This window comes from Ammospiza nelsoni, chromosome 9 (genome assembly GCF_027579445.1).
Source record: "Ammospiza nelsoni isolate bAmmNel1 chromosome 9, bAmmNel1.pri, whole genome shotgun sequence".
Lineage (NCBI taxonomy): Eukaryota > Metazoa > Chordata > Aves > Passeriformes > Passerellidae > Ammospiza > Ammospiza nelsoni.
In genome coordinates this window covers 7,007,272-7,019,994 of record NC_080641.1, presented here as the reverse complement: position 1 = coordinate 7,019,994, position 12,723 = coordinate 7,007,272, and the positions used below count along the sequence as shown (strand labels likewise).

The 12,723-nt window shown below is 52.8% G+C and overlaps 1 protein-coding gene across 1 annotated transcript; it reads left to right on the top strand.

The window, feature by feature from the left end:
• Window positions 1-352: 352 nt before the first annotated feature.
• On the top strand, window positions 353-10,885 carry VAMP4 (vesicle associated membrane protein 4). Its single transcript, XM_059478172.1, has 7 exons — window positions 353-600; window positions 1,777-1,823; window positions 2,112-2,162; window positions 8,347-8,447; window positions 8,969-9,048; window positions 9,196-9,247; window positions 10,210-10,885. The coding sequence occupies exons 1-7, from the start codon at window positions 535-537 to the stop codon at window positions 10,236-10,238; spliced, it is 426 nt and encodes a 141-aa protein (XP_059334155.1). The 5' UTR covers window positions 353-534; the 3' UTR covers window positions 10,239-10,885.
• The last annotated feature ends 1,838 nt before the right edge of the window (window positions 10,886-12,723 follow it).

Here is a 12,723-nt window from a genome sequence, read left to right as displayed (position 1 = left end):
CGCCCGCATTTATAGAGCAAGAGAGTCGGGGCGGCGGGGGGCGGGCGAGCCGGAACCTTCCAGATGCCTGCGGGGGCACCGGCACTGCCCCGCCGCCTCCCCGGGGCCGAGGCCGTATGCCAGGGGTGACGCCGGGGCGGGCGGGCCCGGCGCCGAACCCACGGGGGCCGCTCGGGGCCGGGGCCTGAACCGAACCCGCCGGCCCCGGCCCCGGCCCCGCCTCAGACCGGCCCCGGCTCAGGCTGGCCCCGCCTCACCTCAAGCTGGTCCCGCCCCGCCTCGGGCTGGTCCCTCCCGGTTTCCCGGTGCTGTCTCCGCCCCGGCCCGCCCGCCATCGGCAGCTCGGCGCTCGGCGCGGCGGGCGGAGCGGTCGATGTGAGCGGGCTCTCCGGCACCGGCCATTTCCCGCCGGCCCGGCCCGGCCCGGCCCGCTGAGCGCGGGGGCGGCGGGTCCCATCCTGGGCCTGCCCGGCGCTCCCTGCTCTCCCCTCCAGGCCCCTCTCCCCGGGCACAGAGCCGCGGCACACACCGGCCATGCCTCCCAAATTCAAGCGGCACCTGAACGACGACGAGGTGACGGGCTCGGTGAAGAGCGAGCGGGTGAGTGCCTCTGCTGCGGAGCTGCGCGGGGCTCGGTGCTCGCGGTACGGGGGCCTTGGCCGGGTGTCGGTGCCGCCGCAGCCTCAGCCGCGGGGCCCAGCGGCCCGCAGCCCGTGACAGCGCCGTTCAGCCGCTAAGGGCTGTCCGTGTGTGTCACGGCTGGTTCGTGAACCTGTTGCGGCTCCTTGGGGCCGCATCCATGGCCAGGAGATGCCGGTGTGCCCCAGCCTCCTGCCCTTCCGCAGAGCCGGGCGGGGACACGGCCTGGCCCTGCTGCCCACGTGGGCTGAAGGAGCTCTGTGAAGTCACCCTGTGCTTTACAGCTGTTTTTTTTTCTCCTGTCATCACGGTCCCCTCGCTTTCAGGCATCGAGTACAGGTCCCAGCAGTTGCCTGGTTTGGATGAGGTGGATTTAAGCAGCTGGGGACAGGCTGTGCTGAAGCTGGCTTTGGGCTGTGGTCGGAAACGCTGCTGCAGCTTCGACAGCTGCCAGCGAGAGCAGAGCCCGTGCTGCCACCCCAGGCTGCTCCTCCCTTGAGGGAAGCACTGGCTGGAACTATTGCACGGTGTTGCAGGTTTGCTTGAGTTGGTTGAGCAAATGTGACAGGATGGAAATGTAGGTGAGCTGCACCATCAGAGCATCAGGCTTGCAGGTGGGAGCCCAGAGCTACACATGGGAAAGCAGCGACTGTTGGTACCCCAAGGACCATCTGCTGGGTCCCTGGGCCCACAGCTTTAGTGTGTCAGCTTCCTCTCCTGGTTGTTTTTGACCCTAAGCAGAAATGGTTTTGTCTGGAGTATTCAGGCTACTGTGGGATGGTGGGGTTCCCCTTAAAAATCAGGTTTTGGATGCTCTCATGGAGTGTAATGGATCAGCAAAGGGATCCTGGGGAGCCCTTTGGGGTGAAACAGAGGAGCTGCCAGACCCCTCTGCCCTTGTGGTCATCCCTTACACCTGCTGCCACCAGATGGTGGAGAAAACTCATCCTCCACATCTGGAGTGGATGGGACAGCCCAGGGGGTCTGTGGGTGATCTGGGGATTGCCCCTTGAGCAGAGAGAGCCTTCCTGCAGTCAGAGCTGAAATCCTAAGAGCTAATCCTGCATCCTAAGAGCTGGAAATGTGGGTGTGAATTGGTGGTTGCTTATTGATGAAATGATTTTTCTGTGTTTGCAGAGGAACCTGTTGGAGGAAGACTCAGATGAAGAGGAAGACTTTTTCTTGTGAGTTGGAATGCAGTGTCATACCAGCTCTGAGGCTGGGGCTTAGGAATGAAACCCTTTGATTCCTTTGGGATGTTCTTGCAGAGCCTTGGCCTTGAGCATGAACTAATAGGTGTGACCTTTTGTAAGAGTGAGATGTGGATCCTTAGACGTGGGAGGGACTGATGGGAGTATGAAAACAATTCTCTGTGCACAAGGTGTTGGTTCTCTCCTCTGTGTCCTTTGGGTCTGGTTTAAAAACATGTTTTCATTGTACTTTCTGTCCTGATTGCTCTTTTCTGCCTGCAGGAGGGGGCCTTCTGGAGCCAGGTTTGGACCCAGGAATGACAAGATCAGGCAGTAAGTTGTTGTTGCTTAGTGTCACAGAGACAATAATTTTTTCTGGTACTGGGAGCTCCTGCTGCTGTCTTGTCAGAGTATTTCTGTGTGGCTCATCACATGAACATTCCTTGTGTCTGTGTTCTTCTAACTGACCTGTCCTACTCCACAGCTAAAGGAAATCTTAGTTTGATGCAGCCTGTCAAGAAATTGTGTGTTGACAGAGGCAAGGGGATAAGAAAAGATAACATCACAGTAGCTTATTGGAGTTTCTGAAGGCCTTGCTGTGTTCTGGTGGTGACCTGTTCCATGCTTTTGTAAAGCTCTTTTTCTACAGCATTAACCCTGAATTTTAACCTTTCCTAGCATAATTTTTTGATTTTTGAGGCTTTTTTTTACTTCATCCTGTAACATGCTCCTTAACATTTCAAAGTAAGTGGTCAGGAACACACCAGGACCGTGGGTTTAGGCAGCAGCTGGTGCTCTGGCATCCTCTTCTCCAGATAAAAACCTGATATAGGTCACCTGGAGATGAGCAGTGACTCACTGGGGTCAGAGCAGCTGGAAAACAGGAAACCATTACAAGCAGGAGGAGGAGTGGGGCAAGAAGGAAGGAGTGAACACTCTGGATCATTCTCCCATCGAGTCATTTCCTGGATGAAGCTTGTTCAGGGCTCCAGTTTTTCCTATGAAGGATGTGGTGGTGGTACTTAATCAGAAGTGTGGGGTTACTCACACACCTCTGGTCTGTGTTGTCCTGCTCCTTTGCTGATGTCTGTGGAGCCAGCACAGAGATCTATGTGCTGCCTGGGCATTGCTCAGGCTGTTTGTTGTTTGCAGCCTGTGTGTGTGTGGCTCTTGCTTAGGGATTTTTTCCATGCCAGGAAGAAGCCAGCACAGCTCTGGGATGACTCATTGCCACCATCAGCATCAGGCTGGGCTTGTTCTCTTGAGGGGTGAAGGGCACTCGAGCTGCACAAGAGGCAGAGGGCAGGGGGCTGCAACCTGAGTTTCTGGGCATCCCCCAGAGTGTGAGGATGCTGCAGGTAGAGAGGAGCTGCTCTGTGGAGTAAGCCAGTGTGGATAGAGCCTCCCTTTAGGGCATGATCTGGAGGGAATAAGAAGGCTGAGAGCTGGGTTTATGGGTGGGGTCTCACCTGCACAGAAAGGTAGAGATGGGGGAGTGTCCATCCCTTCAGCCTCTCTGCTGGACAGCACCTGCAGTGTCTGTTCCCTGTTAGTGGGAGACAGCAGGAGCTCTTCCCTTGCCTGTCTCAGCCTGGCAGAAGGGAACAGTGGCTCAGGTAGAGGAGGACATGGCACTGTGAAAAAGAAGAGAAGTGAAAGGAGCATTTAGCCAGGAGCTGCTGGGTCCATAGATGTGACTAGTGGCCCACACACCAGGCTTGCCCATTGCCAGACATTGCCTGGACACAGTGGATGTGGCATGGAATTGTCCCTTGGGCTGTCAAGGGGCAACACCTATACATCTAAAACATCTGTTACAAAACAGATTTTATTTTCTGCTCTCATCAGCGCTGATTGCTTTGTTTAATAAGCACTCACACCATGCAATCATCACTTCTTGTCAGAGATCACTGGGAAGTTTCTGATCAGCTCAGCCCTTGTGCTGTAGGGATCAATGCCTGCTCTCATAGTGACTCAGTTTTGTTTCAACAAAGAAAGGGTTGAGTTGCTGCTATAAAACTGCAAGGAGAAGACATTTTAAGGAGGAATTTGAGCATTTGGAGAGCTGAGGCATAGCTGGGCAAAGCTGGAGAGGCCAGGGCAACATGGGGCTGGAGGAATGAGGTGTGAAGATGGTGTAAAAGGAAACTGGGGGGAGGATTGGGTAGAGGAAAAAGTGATGGGATTGTGGGAGCAAAGGTGTGGAACTGTTCAACGTGAGGGGCAAGACTGGAAAGTTTTCCTTGTTTTCTTTGGCAGGAAGGGGGATGGATTGGGTCAGGGTGGAGTTTGGCAGCACAGACCCTCAAGGCTGACTCAGCTGTGGGGAACACTGCAAACCTTGCAGGGGAAAGAGCTGAGTGACAGCAACAGTGACAGGAGGAAGTCCCCTTCCAGCTGAGCTTTGTCCTGATGTGTCTGGAGGCTGCTTGGTGGGGCTGGACTCTCCTCTGGAAGTTGGGAGGCCACATGAGGTCCCTTTGAGGCCTCCCATGCCCAGGGTGGGCTGGAGCTGAAGCTCAGCTTTTAAAGGACTTTTATCCTTTCCCCAAAGGCACAGAGAACAGGTAAGGGAGAGCTGTTCTCCTTTCTCTGCCTTTGCTTTGAGGCTTTGGAAGAAGTGCTGAATGTGTGCATGAGAGTCTTTTCAAGGGAGGCTGAGATGTTCATCTTCCAGCTGGATTTCTTTATTTTGGAAAAGGAGCTTCTCATCACAGACGATATTTTCAAAAATTCTGCTAAAATCAGCCCCTTTTCTGCACTGCTTGCCTCACTTTATTGCTGATGTTTGTGCTTTCAGGGAGCTGTGCCATTGGGTTCTTGTTCATGCTGCTGCTGAGGCTCAGCACAGTGCTGGGGTTCCCCAGGAGCCCCTTGGTGTCTGTGAATCCCCATGGTGCAGCTTTGGGGGTCAGCATTGCCCCAGTGGCTCTGGCTGGCTGCAGGCCCTGAGCAGGGGAAGGTTTGGGGAATGGTTTGAACTCTTGAGGCAAGAGCTGACTGCAGCTTCCCAGGGCTCCTTGCAGGTTGTGCAGTGAACCCCAACCACAGTCCAGGCTTTCATCTGAAGGGGATAGCAGGCCCATACTGACAGCAATCATTGTTGGATGTAACCCTTGCAGTGACTGAAAGGCCTCAGGGAGGCACAGGCTGCTGTTCTTCAGTCCATGGCTTTGTGGTGGGTTCAGCACTGCTACCCCGTTGTTGGGAGCAGCTGGGGAGTGCTGTGCAGCCTCTGTACCCTCCATCTGCCTTGGCTCTTCCTCCTGTTCTCTTCCCTGGGTGCTTGCCACAGCCAGGGGTGTTTGGGTGGAATGTGCACCAAAATACACACTGTTAATATCACTGGGGTGGAAAACTGGAGTGTGATGCTGGTGCAAACAGCCAGCTTGGAGACAAGCAGCAGCCTTGGGCAGCACAGCCCATGTGTGTGCACAGGCTGTTTACAGTGTCTGCAGAATGCAGCACTGCTGTTAGCCCAGCACCCTGACCAGCCCTGGCAGGTTTTCAGCACCTAACCCACAATGAAAATGATTATTCCTCCCACTCTGGAACAACAGAGCACAAGAAGAGAGGAGTCTAAAGCAAGCTGAGTGCCACTGGATCTTGTTGGTTTGATGGTGTACACTTGCTGTCCTTGTTAAAAGCATCAGACTTGCAGTAATTAGTAAGAAAGAAGGTCATGGGAGACCATATTTCATGGTTTTGTCTTGCTCCCTTTCCTGGCAGGTATTTATTCCACTTTATTTCTCTTGGAAATCTGGCAGGAGTAAAGCACATGAAGTGGATGTGTCAAAAGCCTGTAGCTCCCCAAGAGGAAATACACTTTGTATTAGAGGACTCATTCCCTTTTGCCAAATAAAACAAGAAAATATTTTCTTCTTGATGCAACTTGAGTTTCCTACCTCAAGCATGCCAGACTAGTGGGAATTTTTGAATTTGTTCTGTAGCTGCTGCGTTAATACATAGGCTGAGCATTTTTCAGCCCCCTCCTGGAGAGGCAGCAGTGAAAGGTGGGAGAAAGCAGAAAGAAAGAGCTGGCTTAGGGTCTGGTTAAGGTGCTGTGTGGAGGTCTGAATTTCCTTGGCTTGGCCTCTTCCTTCTTCTTTACTGTGTTGTTTTGTTGGTTTTTTCCCCAGATGGCCAACTGTGCTACCCAAATGCATTTGTGTTCCACAGGAGTCAACACCTCAACATTTGTGGGAGTTTAGAAACCTTGATTTCTTTCTCCATTCTTCATCTGTGCAATGTTTTGTTCTCTTGGGGACAGCTGACAGCTTGCCCAGGGTTTGGAGAGGTAACAAGGGCCCTTAGCATTTTGCCAGCAGCTCAAGTGAGAAGAGGCAGGATGCTGAGAAGCAGCTTGGGCACTAAGGTGCTCTCCCCAAATGCTGTTAACCACCACAGCAGCTTGAAGCTGCCAGCCTGTTTTGCCTGCAGCACTTTGGGGTGTCCCAGGACTGCAGCAGCCCCCTCAGGGCTCTGACCTGCACTAGCAGGGTTACAGGTGCTGTTGCATTGCTCTGCAAGTTCCTAGATGCACTGTAACCTTGTGTGCTCCCACTTGTTACTTGTACCAGGATAACTTGGTGACAAATCTGTTGTGGGAGGAAATCTCTCTCTTTTGAAGCCAGAAAATGATTTTAGAAACATTTACATAGTCCAAATGTAGACTTGTGTGTGTGTTTGAGGCTTAGAGGATTTGCCAAGCTGGCTCATCTGGGGTAGCAGATGTTGGTGCTTTCCTCTCGCCCCAAGCTGTGGCTGCACTGCTGGCAGCTCCAAGCTGGGGTTTGTTGTGCCAGGGTAAGGAAAGCCCCTTGCAGAACGTGCCTGCTTGTCTGCCAGTGCCCAGGGATGGGCCCTGGGCTGTGTGTCTGTGTGGGGGAACACTTGGCCCCCCAGGGCACTGCTGTGTGATCCTGTTTGTGTCCTCAGTGCCACCCTCTGAGCTCTGCCAACAGCTCTGCTGCTCATCTCAGGCTTTGTAAAACAAACAGGGGATTGGGGCAGCTCCTGCTGAGAGCTCTTTGGGCATTGTCTGTGCCCTTTCCCTCCAGATAAGGAGCTCCTGGCAGTGGGGAAGGCAGGAGCTGCCACCACATGGTGTAGGAGGGTTCAAAGAGATGCTGCTCCCACAGACTCTGTGATGCAGCAGAGAAGGCAGCTTCCTTTCTTCTGCTCTCCTAAATAAAGCACATTTTGACATGTGCTGCTGGAGTCCAGCATGTGCCTTGTCACAGCTGTTGACTCAGAAATTTCAGAGGGGTTGCCTGGCTCTTCTAGCTCTGGAAGCCACAGTGCAGTGGTGCTGGAGAGCTCAACTTGAAAGGCTAAGGTGGGAAACCCCTTGATATTTAGAGATGTGGAACTCTTTCTAGAGCTTTCTGGGGAGGAAAATGCCTTTTAATGCCTTTTATTCTCCCCTGTATTTGGAACAGTAAGTAAATGTGAGTATTGTAACCATTATTGCTGTTTGCAGCTGCTCCTCACCAGCACAGGTGAGAGCACTGCTAGGAGAAATAGGTCAGTGTGAACCTATGTCTCTAATTAATCAATTAATTAGAGGCCTGGTGGCGAGGACAGAGCTCTGTTTGTGGTTTGCAGTGCCCCACTGACTGGCCTTGAGTCTGTCTTGGCTCCAGCTTCGTGGGCCTTGGGGGAGGATATGCTGTTTCTCTCCTGAGCTATTTCTGTGTTGTTGCCTCCAAGATGCTGCTGGTGCCGTTGCCTTTCTGGGAACGGTATGTCTCAAACAATGTATTATCCCCCAGGCTCAAGAAAATCCTCATTTCTAACTCCAGGAAAACAAATGTGTATTAGCTCCAAAATACAAACCAGAATGGAGCAGTACTTTTCCACCAGGAAAATTTTTCTCTCTTGCCAGTGTATTTTTTTTTTTGGAGTGAATAAATGCATTTTTAATAACCCTACTGGTGTGATTTAGGCTGGTGTTCACTGAAGGCTACCCACAGAGTTACATAACCTAGGAGAAGATGAATTATAACTTGGTTTAGTTCATATCAGCCATTTCTTTGCTATCCTCTCGATGCCCCTGGCAGGGTGGGTTTAATTTAGTAACTCAGTGCCTGGAGGAGGGAACTGTTTTGATTTCACCCCAAGTTTATTGAGGAAAGGTGTGATGTGGAGGTCTATGAAATGTAGAAAGATAAGGTTTGGTATTTTTACTTCTTTCCCCTTTGTGAGCTCTTCTGTAGCAGAGGTGCCCACCAACAGCAATTAGTGCCTTTTCATACTGCATTTGTGTGTTACAGGTGTTAGAGAGAGTGTCCCACTTCTGCTGACTTCCCAGTGCTCCCTCTGAGCCCCTTGTGTTCCCTTCCCTTCCTGGGAGTGCAGCAGATCCACCCCATGCCACACCTCTGGCTTTCTCTGCATCCCATCCACCCCTTTCCACTGTTGTGCCCTTTCATTTCTGTGGGTGAGCTCTCAGCTCCTGCCAGGCTGGGCAGCTCTGGTGCTCATTTCTGCCTCTCCCACTGCCTTTGCTCCCCAGTGTGCAGAACCAGGTGGATGAAGTCATCGATGTCATGCAGGAGAACATCACCAAGGTGATCGAAAGGGGCGAGCGGCTGGACGACCTGCAGGATAAATCAGGTGTGTGGCAAACTCAGCTCTGCTGGGCCAGGTTAACCTGCTGCAGTGCTGAAAGCACCTCATGTCACACCTGGCCTTACATTTCTGTCCTTGCTGAGGGTGGTGTTGCTCAGCCTCGGGCTGTAGATCTGACTTTCTGCCGACTCTCCACCTTCACCTGCTGCTCTGTGCAGAGATATTAGTTTGGAGGTGCTGGGATCCAGTTGGTCCTTCAGGCAAAGGTAGATTGGTCTGTCTTCTGGCACTGGCCACTGGCTTGCAGAGCATGTTCCTGTCCTCAGAGAGCAGCCAGTACAGAGGGAGCACAGTGGAACTTGTGTGCTCTGGGGAAGGGTGTCACATCGACCCAGCTGTGGCTTTGGTGAATCAAGGGCTTCACATCAGCCCAGCTGTGGCTTTGGTGAATCATGCTGTGGTTGGCTCTTTACTGCACAGAACTGAGTGGAGTTAGAAGAGGTGAGTGAGTGGGTGCTGTGCCAGTGTGTGCACCACTGAACTGACTCTTTTCTTTCCTTTAATAGACAGTTTGTCAGACAATGCTGCAGCTTTCAGCAAAAGAGCCAAGCATCTCCGGAGGCAGATGTGGTGGCGAGACTGTAAGGTGAGCAGGGAGGGGAGCAGGCAGGGTTGGGCTTGTGGGAGGGGGGAGGAGCTGGAGCAGCTCTGCTTCCCAGCTGGGAGCACAGGGCTCCTTCAGGGCAGCTGTCCCTGGCTCCCTGTGTAAGGTGCCTGTGTGCTCCCCTTGCAGATGAAGGCGATCATAGCGATGGTGGTGGTCATTCTGCTGCTGGTGATCATCGGTGAGTAGCTCCTCATCAGCCCAGCCATGGACATCTTGGTGGCCCTCCATGCTGGGAGTGACACTGTGGTGCTGCTGGCCCTGAGGGACAGCACCTGAGCCACCCCACAGCTCCACTGTGCCCTGCAGAGCTCTCTGTGCTCCTCTTTCACACAGGAGCAGCTCCAAGCAAGTCCTGCTGAGTGTGACCAGAGAAAGCCCCAGTGCCCTGCCAGCCTTGTGCTGACCAAGGGCTGGCACTGGCTGATCCCAGGGTGGGTGGGAGTACATGGAAGAGTTTCAGGCTAGAGCAATGTCTTCCAGAAACATCTCTGCATGTATCAGGCACCTTGCAATGAGCCTGCTGTTTACAAATGCTCATCCCAAAGTTGATGTGCTGCCTAATTTCCATTGAGTGGCTGTTGTGGCTTTGCCATTGGTCCTTCCTGTGCTCTCTGCCTTTCCTGGCCTCCCCAGAGCAGGGATGTCACTGCTTTTCCTACCAAACAGCTCAGAATGACCAGAGCATGTTTCTTCCAGGCAGCAATAGTTAATCCCTCTGCCTGCAGAAGGATGTGCTCCAGGGATCCAGGCAGTGCAGCTCTTCTGTGCCACTGGCTCTGGAGGGTTTTCCTCCCACTGAAGTGCCCAGGGGCAGCTCTGTAACTGATCTTGTTCCTTCAGCAAAGCCCTTGTGGCCTATTGTCCTCCTAACACCCAGCCTGCAGTGAGAGAGGCAAAGCTGGCAGCAGGGCTGAGAGAGAGACCGATGGAAAATCCCATCTGGTTTCGTTTTGGGAAGCTGGAAGGAGATGAGGGCAGCAGGATGTGTTGTCTAGCATGTGTGCAGACAGCAGATTGCTTTAGCTGGGGGCTGGGAACACACTTCTGCTCCCAGCTGCTGGGGTTTGTCACTGCAGAAATGGGGGCTCCCCCTGGCATGGATGGCTGTGTGCTCAGAGTTTCTTTCTTTGTGTTTTGCAGTGCCCATAGTCCTGAAGTACCGTTCCTGACAGGGCAGCTGGAGGCTCTACTGGAGCTGCCTCTGGGATAACCAACCTGCTGTGTAATTTCAGTGAGAGATCTGTATATAGCCTGGAAGTTGTTATTTCTCCTGGGAGCAGGAGGTGGTGGCAAGCAGCCAGCTCCAAGGGAGTGTTTGAAGAACTACCAAACAACCCTTTACCTGTCCTGCTGTCAGACTCTTTTTATAACACAAGATTCAGATCCCAAACCATCTGTTTTGTGGAATTCTGGGTCTCTGGTTTGGAGCTGGCTACTTGCCCCTGTGGTCTATCTGTATATATGGTTGAGTTGTAATATTAATAATAATAATTATAATAATAATAATATGGTTTGAGCAGCTCCCTGCTGCCTGCTGTGGAAGGCAGAGGGGACTCTGAATCAGAGAAAAGGAGGGAATAAATGTCTGAAGGGAAATGCACCATTATAGGGAACTGATTCTTTTGAGGACAGCTGCAAGGGTGTTGTTTTTCTCTTGTTAAAAAAAAAAAAAAAAAAGATAAGAAAAAGTGAAATTAGGTTTTACAATCCAGAAGCCTTTCTGGTCCTGCCATGGGAATGCACAAGCTCAGTGTTTTCAGTATTGCTGCTTCCAGCTGTGACTAAAGACATTCCAGTAAACCTATTTTTGACTGTACACGTGGAGTTTTTGCACATCTTCATAAAGTCCTGGAGGCCATTCAGGGCCCTCTGAGGCTGGGAGTCCCTGTTTCTGTGTGTCCTTAACCAAAAGTAAGGAATGTGAGTAAAACCCAGCAAGCAGCACAATGATATAAGAACACAGCTGGAGAACAATTCTCCTGACTCCATCCACAGTGAAGAAGCCCAGTTCATATTCAGAGCCCTTCACCATGATGTGGTGGTGGATGGCAGCCAGTTTCACTGCCTTGTGATCCACTGGGGTGGGGGTTGTTCCCAGATGTGGGCACTGGGGACCCCAGTGCTGGAATGAACAGGAACTCAGCTCCTCTGTCCATGGGTGGCACTGTGGTGTTTTGATGTTTCCAGCCTCAGTGTCACCAGAAGTGCCGGTGGCATTTCTGTCAGCCCTTTATTTTTGGGAGCTTCTCCTTTCCAGCCCTGAGCCTGGCACTTTGGCTGAGCCAAGCTCTTCTGCTTCTCTTTTTCTGATGAGAGCAGTGTTGTCCTGCTGAGCATGTGTTTGAAATGGTTCTGGGGAGGGGAAATGGTGCCCCAGAGAGTTTCCAGTGCCAAGTCCCAGCTTCCTGCTCTGAGGCTGCCCCCAGGACCTTGCACAGCTCCCCCCTGAGTGCTGCCCCATGCAGAGAAGGGGATTAGGAGTGAGCAGGGCAGCCTGGAGGGCTGGATGGGATTCCACATCAACCTTGGCCAGCTGGAATACAAACAGGGCTTTTCCCTCTGTGAGAGCTGATCTCTGCAGGTGGCAATCAGGAGGGCAAGCTGGGCTTTTCCTCCTGAAGTATAGGCTGGTTTTATCATACATTCAGTGGAAGGGACAAAAGTCATCGTGCCTGTGCCTTTGGCTACTCTCTGCCTGCAAGGGCTCCTGAAGGTGGCTGAGGAGGGACTGGGTCTGTCTCCAGGGGGGCTGCAGATCTCACTGAGCTGTTTGCTACCATGTCCTGCCAGCTGGAAAGTGAGTTAATTCACTCCTGCTGCTGCTCTGCCTTTCCCACAGCCCAGCCTTGCCTTTTACTGCTCCTGCTCCTTGTGCCACCCACAGCAGGACCTTGGTGCCACAGGAGTGCTGGTCAGAAACATCACAGGATTGGATTTTGCTAATCAAGTTTTATAGATTTATTTTCTCCCCACAAGGCTGGAAAGACGATTAGAAATGTGTGCTCTCGGGGTGGTACAGAGCAGTATCCTCCACTGTTGGTATTGTGGTTTTATATTGCAGCCTGTGCTGTCCCACCCTGGACTGGTGGCAGAGAGAACTGCATTTAGCAGAAAGGGAAGGGGTGTTGTTTCCAGCAGTGTCTGCATGCTTGGGGATTGGTTTTCACTTAGGAGACGTTATGAAGGAGCTTCTACAACAAAAACAGCTCCTTCACCCAAGCTTTGGGTCTGTTTTACCCATTCCTGCATCGTGCAGAGGACAGACCATCAGCTGCTGTTTTCCTCATGTTTTCTTTTGTACAGGGAATGGCATCTTCTGGCAAAAGCAGCGCATTCCTGCTCTGAGGATTGCTGTGTGAGGCTGTGCTGTGACCCTGATGCCTGAGGGAAAGGGGGATGGACAGGACAGGGATGGACACGGGTGCAGAGAGGCCTCCCAGGGGGAGAGGAGTCCCTCCATGGGAGTCCCCTGGCACAGCAGGAGCTTGGCACGGTCTGGCAGCGAGGAGGGGCCTGGGTACACGCTGGGAGAGCTGGGACTCTGCTGCTGCTCCTTCCCAGGGCCTGCTGCCCACCCTGCAGGGCTCCACGCCGGCCCCACGCACAGAACTCGAGCCTGGAGGTTCTGCTGCGGGGCAGGGAGAGCTGCCACAA

Excerpts from the sequence above, each read along its gene's own strand:
- VAMP4 (XM_059478172.1), top strand. The coding sequence starts at position 535 with ATGCCTCCCAAATTCAAGCGGCACCTGAACGACGACGAGGTGACGGGC. Across the intron at positions 1,824-2,111 it reads GAAGAGGAAGACTTTTTCTT|GAGGGGGCCTTCTGGAGCCA; the intron begins GTGAGTTGGAAT and ends TTCTGCCTGCAG. Across the intron at positions 8,448-8,968 it reads CGACCTGCAGGATAAATCAG|ACAGTTTGTCAGACAATGCT; the intron begins GTGTGTGGCAAA and ends TTCCTTTAATAG.